This window comes from Lingula anatina, chromosome 3, assembly GCF_051362555.1.
Source record: "Lingula anatina isolate TDL-2025a chromosome 3, LinAna3.0, whole genome shotgun sequence".
Taxonomy (NCBI): Eukaryota; Metazoa; Brachiopoda; class Lingulata; order Lingulida; family Lingulidae; genus Lingula; species Lingula anatina.
Genome location: NC_141769.1, coordinates 5778883 through 5800564, shown reverse-complemented (window position 1 = coordinate 5800564; position 21682 = coordinate 5778883). Strand labels below are relative to the sequence as shown.

The 21682-nt window shown below is 35.3% G+C and overlaps 2 protein-coding genes across 2 annotated transcripts in view; both read right to left on the bottom strand.

Annotated features, from left to right (window-relative positions):
• LOC106177541 (uncharacterized) overlaps positions 1-21682 on the bottom strand; it is a 29180-nt gene that overhangs the window by 363 nt on the left and 7135 nt on the right. The window contains exons 10-39 of the mRNA XM_087009036.1: positions 21499-21674; positions 20622-20868; positions 19971-20094; positions 19217-19353; positions 18701-18860; positions 18170-18273; positions 17814-17947; positions 16859-17018; positions 16235-16408; positions 15617-15712; positions 15119-15193; positions 14527-14676; positions 14083-14157; positions 13631-13783; positions 13191-13306; positions 12715-12856; positions 12110-12236; positions 11754-11884; positions 11035-11097; positions 10569-10724; positions 5071-5187; positions 4514-4762; positions 3969-4118; positions 3424-3594; positions 2871-3135; positions 2412-2557; positions 2004-2135; positions 1300-1619; positions 759-1015; positions 290-560 (exon numbers count right to left, since the gene is read on the bottom strand). Of these exons, the coding sequence (XP_086865162.1) occupies positions 290-560; positions 759-1015; positions 1300-1619; positions 2004-2135; positions 2412-2557; positions 2871-3135; positions 3424-3594; positions 3969-4118; positions 4514-4762; positions 5071-5187; positions 10569-10724; positions 11035-11097; positions 11754-11884; positions 12110-12236; positions 12715-12856; positions 13191-13306; positions 13631-13783; positions 14083-14157; positions 14527-14676; positions 15119-15193; positions 15617-15712; positions 16235-16408; positions 16859-17018; positions 17814-17947; positions 18170-18273; positions 18701-18860; positions 19217-19353; positions 19971-20094; positions 20622-20868; positions 21499-21674 (4778 nt within the window). The remainder of the gene's footprint in view (positions 1-289; positions 561-758; positions 1016-1299; positions 1620-2003; positions 2136-2411; positions 2558-2870; positions 3136-3423; positions 3595-3968; positions 4119-4513; positions 4763-5070; positions 5188-10568; positions 10725-11034; positions 11098-11753; positions 11885-12109; positions 12237-12714; positions 12857-13190; positions 13307-13630; positions 13784-14082; positions 14158-14526; positions 14677-15118; positions 15194-15616; positions 15713-16234; positions 16409-16858; positions 17019-17813; positions 17948-18169; positions 18274-18700; positions 18861-19216; positions 19354-19970; positions 20095-20621; positions 20869-21498; positions 21675-21682) is intronic.
• On the bottom strand, positions 5973-9686 carry LOC147762834 (uncharacterized). Its single transcript, XM_087009038.1, has 2 exons — positions 9469-9686; positions 5973-8397 (listed from the first exon to the last, which is right to left on the bottom strand). Exon 2 carries the CDS (start codon positions 8367-8369, stop codon positions 6852-6854), a length of 1518 nt encoding a protein of 505 aa, XP_086865164.1. The 5' UTR covers positions 8370-8397; positions 9469-9686; the 3' UTR covers positions 5973-6851.

The window sequence follows — 21682 nt, the reverse complement described above, 5'->3', positions numbered from 1 at the left end:
ATACATGTACTGTAGTAAATGAATAAATGGAAGAATCAGTGAATGGAAAAGATCAATGACAAAACGTGGATGCAGGATAAACTGTACATTAAAACATCATCCAAATGGGAAGGTTTAGTTAAAAATGTACAGACTGTACTGCATGAGGTTTTACACATCAACAGTTAATCAAAATATTAATACAAATATTTACAAATAAATTAAAAGCCTTATTTATATAGAAACAAAAATGTATTATAACAATATGTTTTCCTTAATTTAACACATGACCAATCCTACCAATAATTACCTTATTAATAAAATTTGAGTAAGCTCCCAGACTGAAGATGGCAGCACTATCAAGAGACTGGCCAATGACCACAAAGGCTTTACCATTTGAAAGTGACAAAGAATGGACTCCTGCAGGCAATTTAAAACTGAGGGTAGTTATGTCTGTCATTTGGACTGATGGGTATGGCTGTACTACAGCACCACCTACTGGGGGAAAGTTGTTCACAAGAACATTGTCCAAGTGGCAGGCATCAACTGCTACGGTTATCATGGTTGGTGATTCGCTTGTGCTGAGAATAGAAACCAAATAAGGAAATTATTACTAAGTTCACGCAATAGCGGAAATATAAACTTTCAAGATTTACATAAATGTTTTATTTTTTTTAGCTAAGATAATAACAGACTTATGAATTATACACAAAAAAATTCAGAATCAATCCTAAAAATAAATGCAATAAAAATAACAAATAAGTAAAAGCAAAACTTACAAAAAGAAATTGCTTCCTCCCTGCTGTACAGGTGGCAGAACAATCATTCCAAGAGAAGACACATTCTCAGCTTCCACATAGGCAACTACAAGGACAGGTTTGCTTGCTGTGATGTAAAAGCCACTGTTGTCCACTGAGGCAGGAATGACCACTGACTGACCACGTTTCTTAATTTTGGTCATTGTTCCATTGGCAAAGGTTAACTCTGTGTGGTCAAGACTTGCAAGGACCTTAACCTGGACATTGTTCATCTTAGGCTATAAGATAAAAGAACTGCAGTATAATAACATTGATGAATATGAGGCACCCATTTATCTTTAACAAAGAGCATAGTTCTAAAAGTACACTGTTCAAATGAATATTTTCTTTCGGAGTTTGTTAAAGTTCTTTAAAATAGATCCGTCTTGCTACCTGTTACATGTTTAGTAGTTAGTAGTTTGGTACAAAGGTGCCTGCATAAATGTTATAAAAAATCCACCCATATATAATAACAAAGGTATTAAATACAAAAAAGAAAAAAAACCTGAGTGAAAAATCTTACCATAGCAAAAACTGTCCCCCAAGCTTCCACTGGTATCATCTGTTCCACCAAAGTCCATGCTGTCTTATTTTCTGCTGTAATATTTTCAAAGTTACTAGATCCAATACTTGTCAAATGAATGTTACCACTGTATACAGCTATGGGTTTGTCTGCAACGACTCGTGTCCCTGTCAAATCACCCTCACTCTGTAGTTGTAGAACCTCATTGTCAGCCATGGTCAGATGGATTTGTTGTCCCTTGGCATATTCTTGTCCGTCATAAGTGACTCCGGCACCAAGGGTGACGACAACATATGTTCCATTTCTAGTCGCAACCACATCTGTAGGATAGAAATCGAAAATATTCTTTAAAATGATTCTGGTGAGAAAGATTAGGTATCTGTCTGTGCTGGTGCAGTATTCACCAACTGCAGATGCTACATCTAAAAAATCAAAACTTTTAGGCCCTAAAGATACACACACATCAAGTAAGAAAAAAACTTTGTAGCTCATTTATGGTATGATTTCATATTATATAGATTTTTTTTAATCACTAAAACCGAATTTAAATCCATTTAAAAACAATAAAAACTTAATAAAGAGTCTTATTATTTTTAATCTATTGTAATTCACTAGCTGACGTTAAAATATACAACAAATGTCAATCAATCCATCCACCTATCAATCAATCAATCAACATGTCAATCAACTTTGTCCATAATCACCTAGTTGAGTCAAGTCTCCAGAACTACTTTCAGGAGTCCAGCAGACGGCGAAATATTCATACCCAAGTGAAGAAATGGGCATCACTTGAAACCAATCCTCTCCAGTGCTGTTATTATTGTCTGAGAGTTGTGCTGGAATACATACAAGTTGTTACCACCTTCTTTCTTCCACTCTTTCTTTTTCTAATACTTATTATATACTTCATAATGTACACTGAATCTTATTGGGTAATGAAGGGTCACATGGTACACAATATCTATCAAAAATTTTAATTAATAGCAATATTAATTAATCTATCCCTCTGGCTCTGTCTTAACTATTTTACAGAAGAGTTGAAAAATGAATGTGTCAATGCACCTCAAGGTTAATTTAGAAACAGTATATTATGATAATTATATAATTCTCACCATGCACAGATATTTTCTCAGTAGCAACAATGGAGATGGCATTGTTGGCCTTGTTGCTTCCAATCACCTGTAAGCCAAGTGATGCCAGCATTACATTGGCCATGGCACTTGATGATGCCTGTACTGTCATTGACATATCACAGCAACTATAATTATAACAATTTGACATTGGCTCAAGATGAAGGTATTACAATTGTTTACAAAAAGATGTATATCACTATATTAATGTAAATGTTTACTTCTACAAATATTTCAAGTAAAATACTTGCATCATCAAATACAACCTGACAGTGCCACAAAAGAACAAGTAAACACTGGCCATGAAAATTACAAAGTATCATTTTTCTTTTCCAAATACATCCAAATTTGAAACCAGGGGAAATGGGGAAACTTTGAAAAATAATGTCATTTTATATGTCATTTAAATTTTTTTTCACAAATAAACTGATGATTACCTACCCTGGAGCTGTGACAGTCACATTCGTCAATGCCACGGCACTAAACACAAGCTTCAGTATCATATCATTCCCAGACCCTTCAGGAAATGGCATCCTGAATTCTAACCCCATGGAAGAACGTCCCTCTTTGCATGCGGAACCCTTGCACTCTGTAACGGGATCTGTCGTGCAGTCCTGGCGCATGCAGTACTTCTGTGTCAGCACGTTGTTCATGTAACCCGTTTTACAAGGCAGGCATTTGTCGCCCAGGTCATTTGTTACTCCACCTAAAATCATTCATTTTTTTTTAGTATATATATATATATATATATATATATATATATATAACTTTTTTTGTAACAAAAATTCAGTGCTGCTTTATATCAGTATTGACCAATAATAATAATAATTATAATTACTCACATTTATATACATATTATGTAGAAGAATAATTGAATTTCATTTTCATGTACTCAGTTATTTCCCTTCAGCTTTAAATGAGTCTCCAGTTTAGAGACAGATGCAGTAATTTTCTTTTTGTGGAAAAGGTACAAAGGAGAATGGCATTTTCTAACCATGAGGACACTTAGTGCATGATGTCTGTCCTATGTCTGATGATATATATCCAGGTGGACATTTTTTACACTGGGTACTCCCTGTATCACTAGAGTATGTCCCCGCAGCACACTGGGTACATCGGACATTGCCATGGTAACCTGTTGGAGAATACGTTCCAGGAGGGCAGGCTGAAGAGAATGTTAGAAACAACTGCAATTTGTATCAATTTTTCAATCCCCCTAAATGTAAAATATAGAAAGAACTACTCTTAAACAAATGCACTCTGGTTCATCCAATTTAGGGGTAGGAGTTTTTTTGATGAATGTCTCCAATTTGGGCAAACTAAAGAAAAATTTCCAGAAATATTACCTGACTTGAAACAGTCCAAATGTTTATCATTTGTAAAGATAATGGTTCATAAAAATCATCTAAAGGGTGTATCTTATGCAGTTAGTTCAAATGATGAGCATATTTTTTATCCAGATACTATAAGGTTGAAATAAATAGTAAAAACAAATTTCTCTCAATAATCAAAATTAATTTCTTTCAAAACTTTACTTACGTGGCCGGCGCCTGTGTCGTGCCTTACAACACTGGGCAGTAGCACGCTGGTTACCATGACAATAACACCGATTGCCAAAGTCACCAACAATTTGGTTTTGAAAAGTTAGTGAATTGCATCCATTGCTGCAGGCACAGCTTGCAATGTTGGCTGAAAGTGAAAGTGAAAGCAAATAGTGCACAGAACACTGCTGAAGACACCGGTTCTCTCAAATGTGTTTTTCATGGTAAATGATTTTGGGGCAAAAATCAATAATGAAGGTGTTTATAACTAATTTAGTATTACAATCATTCCAACAGTAAAGGCTTTTCTTTCCCTTACCTACAAAAAATACCACTTCATAAATCAAATAAAAAACTTAACTAGAGTAACTTCTATATTTTTTGACATCTTATTCAAATTCAAACCAAACTAAGCAGATAGGATATAATGCAAAGGTCAGCAACTTAAAAAAATACAAACTTCACCCATACTTTCCAAAAGAAGAAACAAATCCCTTTAAATACACTTTAAAAATATAATTAACTTCAATAACCTTGGCTTACCTCTGAACCCAATAAATTCATAATGGTCCCAAGAAGAGTCAGCAACAAAGTATTTCATTGGCTGACTGAATCTGTTTTGGTTTTTCAATACACAATTACTGCTGCCTGGGCTGTAGTCTATGGCTTTACACTGGGTGTCTGCGTAGCACAAATCCATGCACTCAGCCAGGGTCTTTGTGGAAGAAGTGATGGTAGACCACATGACATAATGACCCAGAATGTGGGAAAAGGAATCCCGGAGGTAATCGCCTTGAAAAAAAAGGACACTTAGTTTTAGTTTATGTTATGTGAATGCAGTGTATATGGATAGTTTTATTTAAACAGCTTAAAATCCAGTTTTTGTTTGTTTGTTTGTTTTTTAACATTCTAGCAAAGCATAATAAATAAATAATGCAAAGGCCATTTCTGCATCTTGTTTTGTCATTAAAATATTAAAAAAAATTTAATATTCAAAATTACAGTTGCATGCTGAAACAAATTCAACTTTTTATATCCTTTATTTTTATATTAAATAAAATTAATAAAATAGTATGTCTACTTCACCCTTGTTCTTATACCTCTAAAGCCATCAAACACAAAGTTGTTGTAAAATGGCCATGATCCCTTCATAAAACTGTTGGAATCACTGATGGTGAACCTAGTGTCGTAACTCAGGTCACAAACATAATCAGAGTCTGGAAGAAAAATTTATTCATCAGAAATTCATTTCTAAAACACATCATGCTTAATATTCAGTCATTAATTACAAGAAAACTTCAGTGGTCTTATGATTCAATGAAAGATGGGTTTCAATTTGATCATGTTATTAAAAAGAAGCTTGACCTTTAATCAAAATTTGTCATACAGGCTAAATGTTAATACAAGATATCTGAAGAAAACACTAACCTTAAATTTACGTGAAAAAATTGATATTGCATAGGCAGCATTTCACTTGTACATCAACATTATTGCAGTATGGCATTACTAAGTTTCATGATACATGTAATAACCTTACAGAAATATGCTCAGATTTATTCTACTCTTATAAACTGAATATTGAACCTTCACCAGGAGTGATGTAATTGGACTGCAGTTTTTGGTCATTTCCACTTTCATTTTTGCAACTTTTTAAATACTATTTGTGTTTTTATGAGTTTTTGTTCTTTGCCTGGTTACTTTTAATCAGTATGCCCAACAAGAAGCATAATTTGATTAAAAAATTAAAGACAACTGTGGCGGAAAAGTGCCTTACATCTCAGATCACAAATCATTGATTTTCCACAGTTTCTATCAATTCTTCGATTTTGCAAAATTGATAACACCGAGTAAAGAACAATAATCATAAAAACACACTACTTGTATTTAAAAATGTCACACAAATAAAAGTAGGAATGACAAAAAAACACCAATCTAATTACCTGTCCTGGTCAAGATTCAATATTCGGTTTGCCAATAGAGAAGAATCAAACAACAAAAGTCGTGGATTTTCAACCAGCTTTATTTACACTAAGTTCTTCCTCCAGTCCAATACTATTTACCCCCAAATCTTAACTTTATATATTTTGTTAAAATATCACCTATTAATCTATAAATTATCATCTTCCAATGTTATCTAACTTCACAACATGGAGATACTAGGTAATAAAAGATGTGCACGGCATGTTAGGAGACGTGCCCCATTCTTAGGGGCGACACCGCGTCCCTTTCAACAGCGACCTCAGCACGCTAAAGCTAGCTGTTGACTATGTATAAATTTACTCAGAACGTTAGAATTTCTGGTTTCCGTTGCAGTTTGGTAGAATTTCATTGCTGCACTAGCGACTGTATGCTCCCCCAAGTTACACTGCTGTGGCTTACAGTAATTCACTTCCCCGACTTCGCGGTACCGTTTACGTTTCAGGGTATATCGTAGTTACATCTACAAGTAGTTTTGTTTGTCTAATGTCAATGAAATATGGATCATTCTATAAAACTCTTGTGTATTGCTATTTATATAAAAAACTGACATCTGTCTCTGCTTTGTTTGTTCAATTTAAATTGTTCAAATTAAATTTGGTCTCGGCAAGACTAAATGAACCCCACAAGGCTGCCACCTCTGAAACAAGTGATCGCATTATGCTCGGAGTCCTGCCTCAGTCTGTGGGCGTACTGCAAGATACAAACCGTAAGTTAAAACTTACTAAAGTAGGCCACAACAAACCCCTTCTGTCAACTCTGAGTTTCAGCAGTTACTTGAAACGACGCTCAGAAAACCTCTGCCGTTTCCGTTAGATGCCCAGGCAGAGGAATACCAATAGATGACTTTAGTTTCCAGCAAAAAGCGAGTCTGTCAGTCTTTGAGGACGGTTTATACATTCCCTCAGCGCGCATAACGCAAAATCCTGCCAATAGTTATGAAACCGCGCAAATTGGGAAGGGGCGGACAAAGAATTCTGCTCGATGCCCGCACAGTGACATCTGCGGTCATTCCGGCAGAAGTGCACATGCTTCTTCTCGATGCTTCCTTCATTAACTGGACGGTCATGTTAGCGTACTTGTTCGCATTCTGGTCAGATGTCCAGTTCGTTGAATAGTCCAAGTTATAGAGGAACCGCCCACGGAACTTCCGCAAGTAATGAATGAAGGGCGTGTGCAAGTCTTGCATGGCTGTAGAACTGACGACCTTGGTGACCTTTACGTGCTTATCTTCCGCCGGGAACACCAGGTCGTAGTTCCCGATGTTAGATGATTCGAACTCGCTTTCGCACATCTTGGTCGATATCAACTTCCTAATGTTCTTATCGGAAACTAAACTTAAGGCCACTCGATGCTGTTGGAGAAAGCTGTCATGGTCCAAATCATCGTGGATGCGCTTGGTGGCTTGTACGGCCAATGGCCACAGCTGGTCACTTGTGTCAGCAGGAGTGACAAAGCCAATGCGGTGAAGGCCTATGAAACATCCCACCGTGTTGCTCATGTCATCTGATATATACCGGCGTAATGTAACGGCGTGCCCGCAGAGAAAGTCCAACGGGCGTGGCGTGCCACCTTCGTTGATCATGCGGGACAATGCAATACTGGCGGCGGCGACGAAGATGCCGTTGACCGTTGAACCGTGTTCTTTACACTTAGCCAACAGGTTCCCTGTCTCAGACACTGACAACTCCAAGGGAACGACCCTCGTGCGGCCGGTATCACCTTCATCCAGTTGCGGTGCTGGGAACTTTTTCAAGAATAAATTCTCATGGGGGAACAAGAAGTTGTAAATTTCTTTTCCAACTCGGATAAAATCCTTCATGCGAAACTTCATATTTTCATCTCCAATAAGGTGCTCTGCCGTCGGTTTAACAGTAGTCACATCGTTTTCCTCTACTGCCTCCCCTGCTATAATGGCGTTCAGAATATGGACAAGGCGCGTGAGCATGATGATGTTCGACTTCCCATCTATGATGCAATGATGGAAAACGAACATCAAGACATTTGCAAATCCAAACTCGTTCTCATCACCACCCTCGTTCTTGCCTGAGGATTGCGGAAAGCGCAAAAGCATCACCTTCCACAAAGGTCCGTTCTTAATATCAAACCTCAACTGCAGCAAGTTCTCATGAAAATCCATCCAGTCACCAGGGTCGCTCAAATCTTTCACTTCATAGTCTACGTGAGGATCGTCCATGAACTTAAAGTGCCTTTTGCCTCCTTGTTCCACCACTCGTAGTCGAAGCGTTGGGAAGTTCTTCTGAAGCAGGATCAGAGAGCGCTCCCACGTGCCATCTGGCACATGCGTCTTCGTGTTGATCCACACGCTGAACACGTTGGTCGTGTTGCCGTATTCGTGCAAGACACACATGGCGTTTTCTGTTCCGCCAAGTGGCCGAAGCGTTTCGGATTGAGATGCCATTCTGGAGACAGATCACGCAAAAGTTTTCCTGAAAATATATTTTGAAATCCATTAATTCATATGTTTTGTTCAAAACTCTAAGGTCTAAAATGCTTCCTATCATTCTGAACTTCTCATACACGCGTATGCTAGGTTCAAACTACCTCAAGATAAATATGAGCGATACATTTCACTCAACACCATGAAAGGGAAATTTTTATTTATATACAAGGATTAATTTTAATATATAGATAAATAAAGTTAAATCGTGTAATGACCAGTGTAACCCAGACCGATGAATACCTCATTGTTGCTACCAGCTGACTTCTTAAATTAACACCAATATTTATTAACGTTACCATTATTAATTTAGTAAGAATTATAAGGTCTCGATGCACTCTTATCTGAGCGCCTGGTAGTATCAGCCTAGTTCACAGTTATATAGTTTTTCCTGTTAAACCTTAATATCCAAGTCCTTATTGTTTTTCCTCGAACGATAAAAAACTAGTAATTCTCTGTACACAAGCGGCTCTTCCACGGGCAAATGGATACAGTCAATCCATCTGATAAAAATGCTTTAACAGTCATCGAAATATTAGAGGTAAACAATTTCAATATTTTAGCTGTTGATCGAAGAAAAACTACTTTATTTATTCTTATAACAAAAGACAGCTGATGAAATTAATCTCTGACATCCAATCAATCGACTTTACTATAAAGATTGAAGACAGTTGTTTTCCATTATGTAACCTGTATCAACGTACTATATTATGTTGCCTACTCTACTAGATTTTAACCTGTCCCAATAAATGACCGGACTGATGTTTACCTTGGATATGGACGCCTGGAGCTTTAGGTTTAAATAAGTGAAGTTTCAATTATAGTTTCTACAAACAACTTGCAGCTAAATCTTAAGAATTATTACTAACTGAATACAACACTTCATTGTCTTAATATGTTGCCTGAAATTTAGCTTTTTTAAACCATATTTGTAGCTTATAGTACGTGAATAATGCAGCTGATGAATTTGTTCACTGTAATAAACGACCAAGGAACTGTTCCTTCTTCATTAAGACGAAGATATTTATAAAATCTGAGTAAAACTTTTCAATTGGCTTACCTGTAATACTGGCACATGTATCTGTCTCAGAAATGGTGTGATGCTGAATATTTGGGAACACAGAGTTCGACTGGACCAAATCACTGATCAAGTACTGGTTTATGTACACTGTAACTCGGGTGAGGCTGATAACGACCCGGCGACCTAGTTTACCTGTGTGTTATCTAATACTATGTATGGACGTAAATATTTGTATTATACAGTGATGATCCGCAAACAGGAGAGAAGTAGAGAAGGGGGGGGGGGTTCACCCATTTTCACTGACTAAGCAAACAAAAACTTCTTCAAACAAACAAATTAATGGTTAAATGATTCTACAGTTTAGCTGTAACTAAAAAGTACAAGAAAGTGCTATTTTCTAATTGTATATTTTATCAGCCGTAAAGAGAAAATTGTTATAAAAATGAACAGTTATTAGTTTTCTTATATTAGATAAAGGAAATAAATAGGAACTTTTCAGCCGATTTCACAGCATGACGGCTGATTAAACAGGTACAAACAATTTACATTTGTTATCACACGAACATGAAAATAATTCAGGGTGTCCACGTTGTAAAAAAAATCCATGAAAAATAATTTAAAGAAATGATCACAAACCTGACTAAGCGTAAATACAAAACATGATAGCTAGGTTTCTTCTTCGGAAAAGCTCATGTTTTTCCAGATAACTAACAAGTTGCGGAATATCAGACACAGGAATGGTACGACAGTACATCGCTTCAAATGGCGATATTGCTGTCTTTCCATACTACAGTGTAGTATAATTTTAAAACTCCTATGGCTAGGAACCATTTAACTATGGGTCTCAAGTCATAGGTATAATCAAGAGAAGAGAGAAGGTATAGGACCATTGGTGTAATCTGGGGTCCCTCAAACTACAAAGGTAGAACTGACAAAAGGGCGAGTCTTAATTAGGAATTGAGCAGAAAGACAAACAGTCAGACTAAGAGATTGGTCCACAGTTCACTGACAGTTAGATTGATGGATGGACCGACTGACAGACAGACAAGAGAACACGCGGACAGACATATGGTTATTCATTCCAGGTTAACAACAGAATAGTATGAATCACAGCACTTTGTATAAAAATATATACTTACACCCAGTATCAATGTCTCTTTGGTCAATAGTTTTACAACTTCCATCATTATGACAAAGTTTCAAACAATTGTTTATTGTAGTGCCATAGTGATATGCATTATTGTAACCAGACAATGCTGCATACTCGATGATGTTAAAATGGTCCATCCATGTGCCTATAATATTAAAATCAGATGTAACACAGTAAAAAATGTATCCTTTCTATTAGAATTTCAAAATAAATAACTGTCATTACGCATATTCTTACATGTACAAGTTAAATCTCCATCAAGATTTAAATTGCAGAAAAGTATGTTGATAGACATATTCTAATGTAACCTTCTTTAACTCACTGGACTTATATCAGTGTCAATGAATATCTTAATCAGAACAAAATATAAGGGTAATTGGCCATCAATTTTCATGCAAAGAGTGCATGTGTACATTTTTGGGACCCCCTGTATTGTATGAAAACTTTTGGTTTACCTATCATTCCACAGTGAGCATAATGCCCAGTTTCTGTCACATGGTGGCATTCTATCTGAGGATCTGGAATAATAATCAGAGGTTCATGATAATGTTCTTGAATTTTTTATTTATTTATTTATTTTTTTGCTTCAGATTTTTCTTACCTAATTTACAATGCCTATCTTCCAGTTTTGACCATAAAAAACTGTCAGATATAATCTAATTTTGTTGAATTCAATAAACAGTCCAAACAAAGTGAGATCCACTCAGAAAAAGAGTCACATTAAAGGAATAATAACTCTTCATATGAGATCTATATTTCACAATAAAAACATTGTGAATAACTCATAGAAATATAATATATTCTGTTTTACCACAAAAACGGCAGTTATAGCTATTATTCTGATATCTGAGCTTGTCTTTAGACCACGTGACCTCCATTGATGGCTATACTCTGTTAAAATCTCTTAAGAGGTTTTAACAAAAAACCAAACTTTTTAGAAAAAAACCAGGGACTAACTTTGAATGTAAAAATGGATTCAATAACCTTTGGTTGGTATGGGAAAATTGTTGTTTACTCCAGGAAAATTCATTTTTTGGCCGAAACGAAGAGTTATTATCCCTTTAATTTCAAAAAGCTTATTTGTACACGTAAAATTTTATATTGTTTAGACTTTAAATCTTTGCATAAAAAAGGACAAGTCAGAGTTTTCATGAAAGCTTTAAAAATTTCCTACCGCCATTGTCAATAAATTCATAGTAGTCATAGTTGTAATAGGAACTGAAACTTGAAGGTTGAGACAATCTGGTCTCTGTGTTCAGCCAGCATCCACTACTAGCTACATAGTCATAGTCCACAGACTTGCACCTGAAATATGTGATATATATGTATATATGTGTCACAGGTGAGATTGCGACTCAGTACATATGGTGATTCTCCAAGGACATCTTAAGATCCTCTCTGTTCTAGGAGAATCGGTGTTCTGTGAACTAAAGTTCCAAAGCTCACCCTGCTCATTTTTAAGCAAATACAAAAACAGTTGAAATTTTCATTTTGAATTCTTTACGTTAAATAAAAAGTTAAAATGCTCACTCTGGGTGTCGTAAGCAGAGAAGAAGGCATGTATCACGTGATACAGCTTTAGAATCTCCAAAATTGTGTCCAGATAAGGAATAGCCTTCTATACGCCGGAAGTAGTTATTCACTAAACTAGGATGGTCTGTAAAAGTTGAGAGAAAGTGCAAAAATGAGATTTCCAATTATCTTTTTTCAATAAAAATACCACATCAAAATTTACCATCAACTTGTTTAATGAAAAGGAACTACAGAATTTTTTTTATTATAATTCTTGTTTGATCATACTTGTAGGTTATATAAATCTTACAATCATAATAATTACCATTTGGCGGAGAAAAAATTGATACCAATTTTAAATTAGCTTTTTGTGTATGTCAATATTCCCCAAGGACTAATTTTTTTCTTTTTATAAGAACAATGCTTTGATACTTTTAGTGTAACAATACTAATAACTTAATGATCGAGTGCTAAATGTATATTTCAGTTACATTTACAGGCCCTATGTTCTACATAAATCTCTAAATATATCATACCACACATATCACATGTATAAACTTACGCCATTACGCCACACATAAGATATATAATTTATAATACATCTTCTATCACTGTATCCTTACCTTCCATTGTTGCAGTGTATCTTTCATATAAATGAGTTGTTCCTTGTGTTGTGATGCCAGGTGTTCCTAAGGTGCGGTGTGTGTCTTTGCTTAGATAACAATGGCCATTGGAAGGGTTCCAGTCAAATGAACGACAGCCAACCTGAAGTTCATGTCATTCAGTTTCCATTCTTTCCACATATAGAAATCACTGCAGCTACATTTAAATGTTATTTATATGCTTTTTTATCTACAGTGCTTGTATTACATTTGAAATTTAGTAAAGACATAATTGTTAAATTTATCAAGTCATCATCTATTTTATCACAGTTTCTAGGATGCTACTTTATATTATAATGTAATCTTAAGTAATCATGATGGTAGTGTTATAAGAATCCAATGTGATCCTCACAATGTTGCAATAGAACCTTACCTGATCCTCACATTGTTGCAATAGAACCTTACCTGATCCTCACAATGTTGCAATAGAACCTTACCTGACCCTCACAATGTTGCATGCACCCTGAGGCAGTAGTGGTGGACCCCATGTCCCAGTGATTGTAACCATTGGTGGACGCCCCATCCCAGCGGATGTACTGGTCTTCTAAGAATCCTAGAATTAAGTGAGAATCCGTGGCTTATTTGCAAAACAAATATACTCCATTATGAATAGTTCAGTAGCTGTATAACTACTATTAATTGGTGTCAGTTTACAAACATAAGCCTACTGCTTTTGATACCAAAGGTGGGGTATTGTTTCCAAAATTTTTAATTAAAATAACATAAACTGTTTGCATGTGCCCTCACGTAAGAAGCAATATGTCAAGTCAAAATAGCCTCATGTGTTACAATTAAGATGTCAATATATATTACATGTTACAAACTTTAGTATAAAATATATTAAAAGGCACTGAACATCATGACGTTGCCATATTACCTCCAGATCTTGGTTTCAGCAAAATGCGACAGCATTGAGCCTCGACCCAGTCTGAGGTGACCAAGGTGTCGCACGTGCACGTGTTGTTTCCACTAATCCACCATCCGTTGTTACAATTTCCACACGCACATGCAACAGCTGTAGGGTACTCATCTGTAAAGTCAAAACATATAATTAGTTTCATTACATTATTTCTCTGTTTACTCCTTGGTACAATTCATATTGGAATTAACACAATTTTATTAGATGAAAACTTTTATCAGACTTTCATAATAGGTAAACCATTAGTCTCTTACAGTATTTCTTTCCGTCTTCCCTTCATGCAAATAAATAAATAATTAAAATTTTCAATTTTACAAATAAGATAAGATTATACTAAAATATGAAGTATTATGAAGTAAAATAAATAAAGTTTTGATTTATACATGTGTGCTTAATGACAGTAATCTCACCTGCTGGACATGTTGCTCCTGTATAGGGGTCCCCTCTTAAATTGGTACATTGAAAGAAAGCCTGGTAATCTGGACCTGATGAATACGAAAATGGACAACTGTTACAGTAGCACTGAGTTCATGATCAATGTACAATTTTTACGTGATCTTTATTCTGTGTTAGTTAAATTTGCATTAATGCATGCATATAGTTGTAGGAAGACTTAAACATGTGCATATATATATATATATATATTGTAAATATTTATCCTAGGAAGGTGTGCAGTCATAACTGCACTAATGCTTCTGCAAATGAGAGTGCAATTGAAAAATTTGAAAAAAAAAAAACATCAGACTTATCACTCAATAAAAATGTGCAGTGACAATATTATCTTCTTCTAGAATTCGTTATTAATATTATAATAAAAAGACAGTGAAGAGTAATTATTGTGTGAGAATTCTTACCTGGATCATACCCTCCAGGTGGTGTGGTTGCACAACATTGTGCGACAGCCTCTGTCTGAGTGCCACACAGGCTGCAGTCACACACACTCCCATAGTTTTTGATGACCCAGTTAGCACAACTGCATCGACATGATATTGCATTTGGTGCATCTGAAACAAAAATTTGATATTCAATGCAATTCACAAGCACGAGTTTTTTTTTTCTTGACACTGGACACATAGTAATGTTTTAATAAAACCCAATCTAGCATTGTTAGGCAAGAGAAAAAGGGTCTTATTTAGTTTAATTATTACTTCAATTTCAAAAACCACTCTCTTATTTAATTATATTCTTTTCATGATTTATCAGTTTCACTTTATTAATAAATTCTTTCCAATATGTAACCATTTCAGTTTTAAGATCCTTAAAAAAATTAAGATGTTGTAGCCCACTGTCAACATTGTTTTGAGAAATAATGCTTTTTGTTTTTTTTTTAATAAATGAGTACTGTAATTACAATACACAGCAAGTCAAAAGCTTGACCAGATGTTGTGTTAATTGTATTTAAAACTAATCAGCATAATTAATAATGGTATCAATTATTTAACTCACCAGCAGGACATGTTGCTGTGTTTGATCCACTCTCTGTATGAGTCACACACCGCAGTGGGGCGATCACTTCACGTGCTGGAAAAAATAATTCCCAATTAAAAAAATTGTCAGTTCTCCTCAGAAAAAATCTGGTGCTTATACTCCAAGTATACAATGAACCTTTGATCATAAATTTAATCCATTAATAAGATGTGCTAAATAGTGACGTCATAATTGGCTCAGAGTTGACTCACCAGTGCCATGTTAACTAATTGCAGAAACACACAGTCCTACTGCCCCCTAGGCAATAACCTAAACCCTGCACTGGCTTATAGGTGATGGCGCGATAATTTAAACTTCGTGGCAGAAACTTCTACTGTTCTTTTACATTTACACATTTACAAGTGTAAAACATCATCTGTTTGGTAGTTTTTTTCAAAGGGCTGGTCAGTTCAAAAGATTTATTGAACTCACCAGGAATTTTGGAAAATTGTGTGCTACAGTCCTTTTAATATTTACCTTGTTTACACAGGTAGTGCTGGTCAGTGCGCTGGCAAGAGTGGTCGTGCCAATTGTAGTCATCATTTGGTGACATGATCACACAAGTCTTGTTTCCTAAGTTGACAAAATTACTGGTATTGATTAATGGGTTATTTGAGCCGAATGTCAGCATCATTTTTCGTACAATTACATGAATCTGAATTGTTTTTTTCCTTTATTTATTTATTTTTTTTTGGGGGGGGGAGGGCTAATGAAAAAGTCTTATAGGATTTTATAAGATCCTATAGGACTTTTTCGTAAGAGGGGGGGTCAGGGAATTTAATTCATATAATAACTATAATCATCAAATCTAATATACTTATATTTAATAAGATTAGAAAATTACAATTTTCATGACTTTAAATTAAACAAAATATATAAAAGAAAATATGCAGACAATATTTTTATTACCAATATTGATATATTCTTACAGTCATTTGAAGTATATATAGGTAATAATTACAAATACTGCTGTTATTTTTTTAATGTAAAGACCATGCATTTTAGAATGTGCTTTTGTGAAATGCTTTTAGCTTTGATTAAAATATACTTTACCTATTAGTTAAGATATACAAGGCATGTTTTAGCGACTCTTACCATGATCAGGGAGCTGACTGGCGCAGTTCGCTTGCCCACATGGACCACACTTATGAGGAGCAGTGGAACCGCATTGGCAGTTACCCGCAGTGCAGCATGCGCAGTCGTAACTGTTCGTGTCAAAGTAACACATGCAACCAGTGGGAGAAGTTATGAAGGGGCTAAAGGTGCTGGCTAAAGAATAAAAACAGAAAAAAAATGCACCAGACTAGAAGTACTAGCCTACTTTTTTATACAATCTATGTTTTATATTTAAAATGTGTTTATAACATACTTCATGTAAGACACCTTTTAATTCTTCACATTTTTATTCAATTTCACTTCATTTCATTTCGTTCTCTATTTACATTTAAGTGTAATCCATGTAGTGCTATACACAAGTTTTGATATCAAAACAATAAAAATTATTCCTCTTATACAACTCTTTGATATTTCATATGAAGAAACATTGCGCATCAACATCATCATGCTTGTACCGTTTCCATTTTTTCATCACACACAAGCAAACACTGACCATGAGGGAATTAATAACAGTATTTCAATTGTAGGATATCACAAAAATGTCGGACCTGAGCCATATCCTGCTACTACTAATATATAATATAATTACATATTAATCCTTACTCGGAACACAATTATAATGTATCTCAAGATAACGAGTGGCTCCACTGCAGGTGTCCGTCACACTGAAGGTGTTGGCGCTGGCATTGATACTACATCTCTGGAGTCCATTACAGGTGTCCACCACTGTGTTCAAGGAGTAGGGGTCAAAACAGTCGGACCGCTGAAGAAAACATACAGGCAAATATTGTTTTCATTGTTCCAGTTTACAGTAGAACATGTACAGAAACAATGTCAGTATGTAATCTGATCCCTGAAGAAAATATAAGCCAGCAAATATTTTGTTAATAGTATAAGGGTGTATTCCCAGAGATTTAGATCGATCCAGGGATTAAGATTTAGATCGACCTAACTCCCTGGGGGTTCACGCTAAATTGCAGTCAGCCGAGCGCGCACCATAGTTAATTACCCCCTTACAGCTTTCAGTAGGCGGGACAGACGCTTAAGCCGGCTAAGCTGACAGTAATGTAGTGAGACTCTCCACAGGGATAGATCGATCTAAAATCGATGGAAATGGGGTCTAAGGCACCAAACCAATCATTTACCCTTTTTTCACTTTTTGATTGAAAATTAATGGTTTAACAATAATTGTATAAGAACAAAATCATAATGTAATAAGACTGCTGAAAGAAATGTAAAAACAAAGATTTTACAATATCAAGACATCTAATGACAATATTACAAAGCTTTTTGAAAACATTTACTGTGAAATTATACAGTTTGTTTTCATAACATAACATAACTGGTACTTAATTTTACTCCATTTGATTTTAGGCTAATATCATAGTAGCTGATTTATTGCAGGAGAAATTTATCATATATTGTCCAAATTAATTTTAACGAAAATTATTTATACAACATAAATGATAGCAACACAGGGTACTTACGTAATACATACAGCAATATTTTGAAGAAAAAAATCATTGTTTTTGATTACTGAATAATTTTAATAAGTTACCTGTATGGTACTATTGCAGTGTGTGAGAGAAGTGCGTCCAAAGTTTGCGTAGGAGACCCTGATGACCTGTCCTTGACCACAGTCCAGTTCTGCCATATTGTTCTCACATGTGATGGACACAAGACGGCCCTCACCTGAATACCAAGGAAAATGAAGAACTGCATGACAGATTTGTAAATGGTTGTAAAGTGTTTAAGCTGTGTTTTAAATCTAGTTTTCTTACAATTCCTTAAATGAAAAACTTAATCTAGCTGTTTGATTACAAACTGTACAATAAGCTTGACTACCGTTAAATTATCTCAGCAACCTGTTGTTCCAAATTATTTTTTTTCAGTTGTTTAAGAATCTGTTCTCACCATGAGCAAAGTTGGAGTAGAAGACACTGGATCCATCTATCCAGGAATGGCCATGACCTCCCCACTGCATTCCAATGTAGAAAGAATGTCCTTCATAGAAGATGCTAAAATTTTATAGTAAACCTAATAAAATCATGAGCACGTCATGTACATGTATTACAAAGTGAAAAGATCTCATATCTATCTTACAGCAGTTCAAAATCAGATGACAATGGGGAAAGTGTTTCCATCTTACACAGAGTTCATAGCATGATAAAATGCATATCAACCTCTTGGCTTCATTGTACAATTAAGGCTTGACATATCACATATTCAGCCTACTAGTACGTAAACCAAAATGCTTTTCCTCAAGACCTCTGAATAGTTATGGTAAAAACTGGTGCAGTTTTAAACTGTTTACAAAGTAACTTGAAACAGGGTACACATTATATGATCTAAAATGCATATGTGATATAGTATGCATATTTGGGATGCAGAGATGGCACATTTTTTTGCATGTTTGTGAACACACAAAAAGTGAACAACACTAACCTTGCTTTCTCTTTTATAAAATCCATCTCTTCAGCTGAGTTGATACTGGCCAAATGTCCACCATTCGTCTGACACTTAGTCACAGCATCCTGGAAGTTCAGTGTTTCTTCTGAAAATCTATAGCACTGCCCACGCCATTCAAACCAACCAGGTTCACAAGCTGAAAAATGGAGGATACAAACTTTGAACAATTTTTTTGCTATCTTTTTCTGTGATAGCTAAGTATTGGTTGAGTACATGTAACATTTTATGTCAAGGTAGGCAGAATCATACATGTAGCAACCTCTGTCATAATCTGTCTTTAAAATTTCAATATCACTCATATGGTTTTCTAGAAATTTCAACTAAAAACAAATTTCTGTACAGGTACATGAAGAGATTCTAAAACAAGACAAAATATGAATTTTGAAAAACAATTCAAACATGATCCAATGCAGCCTGTACTTTTATGCCTCAAATTATGAAATATCAATAAAACATACTCTATTACATACTATAAATCAAACATTTTTTTACCATTTTCTTGGTCTGTAGTACACTGTCTCTCATAATAGTCTGTGTTGGCATCTTCTACCCACTGGTTAGATGTGATAGTGTATCTGTTGTGGGTCATTAAGTCACAGGCACTGTCAGACACACGGAAATTGAAAGACCTGCAATTAAAGGTAATTATCCTATTAATACGTCTGCTTATATTAAGTACTGAAAGATTAAGAACTTATGGGGAAGAGAAAAGAAAGGATATAATAGAAGTATTGTCTGTGTGTACATATACAAACGCTATTTCCAGGTACAACCTCCCCCCTGCCCCTTCTCCCCCGAGGGTGGCAGATAATACCATTGGGACATACACTGTAACATACCGAAGGACAATCAGAACAACACCCACCCCCCTCATTGGGCTGACAGGTACAGTGCACTGACAAGGTGTCACAAACCAAGGACAGTCTTAACCAGGTGAAAACAATACACTCAGGTGGCTTATTATACATAGCCAGGTAGATATTGAGGTGTGATAAATTGCTGGGAAACGACAAAGCCATGAACATAAAACCCTCTCTGCAGTTTTCCTTTGGATTCATTCTCCTAGCTCCTGGCGTAACAATTTGCAAATCAAGATAAATACAGTACACGTATGTGTATTAAGTTTGAATAATTTAAAGCATAAATTTAACAAACCTGGTACATGCACTAGCTAGTATGTTAAAACATGAGATACTGACCTCAACTTAAAATGAGAAAAATTTTCAAGAGGCTTTGATGTTTTTACCTGCAAGTGAAGGTCTTCTCATGCAAACAAGCATGCTTGCAATCAGCTACAGTTGTAGATGTTACTGTTTTATCAAAGGCATTGAGGTTTATGTATTGGCCCTCTACGTGAACAAAATGGCATTCTGAAAAATATCAGCAACACACAGATTATGATATAGTCTCAATTTATTCAGGTGCCAGTATGTATACATACCAGTAATATTCTTGGGATTTTATTTGGATATTTTAATCATTTGAATTTAATTTGGATATTTTACATTAAAATACTATATTTTTGTGCTGTGAAAATACATGTTCACATTGTTAAAAACAAACATAACGATAATTATGAAGATGTGGAATGAACCTTGCAGATTTATGCACAAATAAACACAAATATTTAATTTACAAACTTTTATTTTTTACACAATCAAATAATGTTTAATAATATTATTTAAACATTGACCTAAATTTTCAATTAAAAAAACACCTGGTACATACACATTGTAAATTTAATGTATATGTAATTTAAACAAAAACTCAGTGTGGAAGTAAAAAGGTGAAGAAATGACAGTGTTAGCAAGGAGAAATGGACAACCAAGGGTGATAAGAACCTACACTGTATATAACATAAAGTTAATAAAACTTGACATTTAAAACAAGTCCATACCCTCTGGTCTTTCACAAATCACATTCCACAAGTCTTCCACGTTATCACACTCGCGATCATTCCACTGCATGCTTTTGTGCACCTCACAGCGAACACAATGCCTAGCAGTACTATCAGGCTCGGTCAGACTCCAAAAATCCCACATTATTCTGGAGCCATCTGCCCGGAAGTTGTATTTGTTCACAGAACTTTCTTCCTGTTCCAAACCAATCCACCATTCCGAACCGGACAGAGGGTAATATGTTTTCTGTGACAAAAAAGATATCAAATGGGATGTGATTAATGGTGATTTGCTATAGAAATTCTATGCAAAATATGAAGGAACAAAATGTAATACTTATGAATGTTCACCAGCTAAAGATTTTCCAATCATCAATTTAATTAATCATACTTTCACTGGTAAATTAAAGACAAAATATACACAACCAACCTTTATAGCAATCAAAATGAATTTTCCTCAAAATTGCAGCAATTTTCATTTTATCATCAGTGAATACTTTATCTAAAACCAATGACAAAACTGATCTATAATATAGAGCAGTTTTTGAGCTTTTTATTTATATAATTATTTTAGCAGCACCACCACCACCACTACAACAACAAAACATTCCACAAAACTCCAGTCCCAGTGGATGCACTAGAGTAATTGAAATTGGTCATAAATGTGGGGTGTTTATAACTTATGTCTTTTTCACATCCAACAGTACATGTACTATATGGTACATGTATCAGGGGGGAAAGGGGGGGCAACAAAGCCAATCAAATTTAATCTATTCAACTGGCTGTAGTCTACTGTGACAAGTATAGGGGTTTTGTTTAGGCAACTGTCTATATAGTATAATAGCCAAGGTAGTGCTTGTTGTGGAAAGTGCCTTACCGCTATGTAGTACAAGAAGTCCTGTTCCCACTGGTTGTCAATGCTAGCCAATTTGGCATCAATACTGTAGCAATAATCCTTGGCTTGGAAGCCATTATAACCAATGTCATTGCTGTTTTGGAAGTAGTAGCAACTTCCTTGAAATGGATACCAGTCTTTCGGGCAAAATGTGTCATCTTAAACA

Bases quoted from the DNA above. Each gene is read 5' to 3' on its own strand.
- LOC147762834 (XM_087009038.1), bottom strand. From the start codon at position 8,369: ATGGCATCTCAATCCGAAACGCTTCGGCCACTTGGCGGAACAGAAAAC.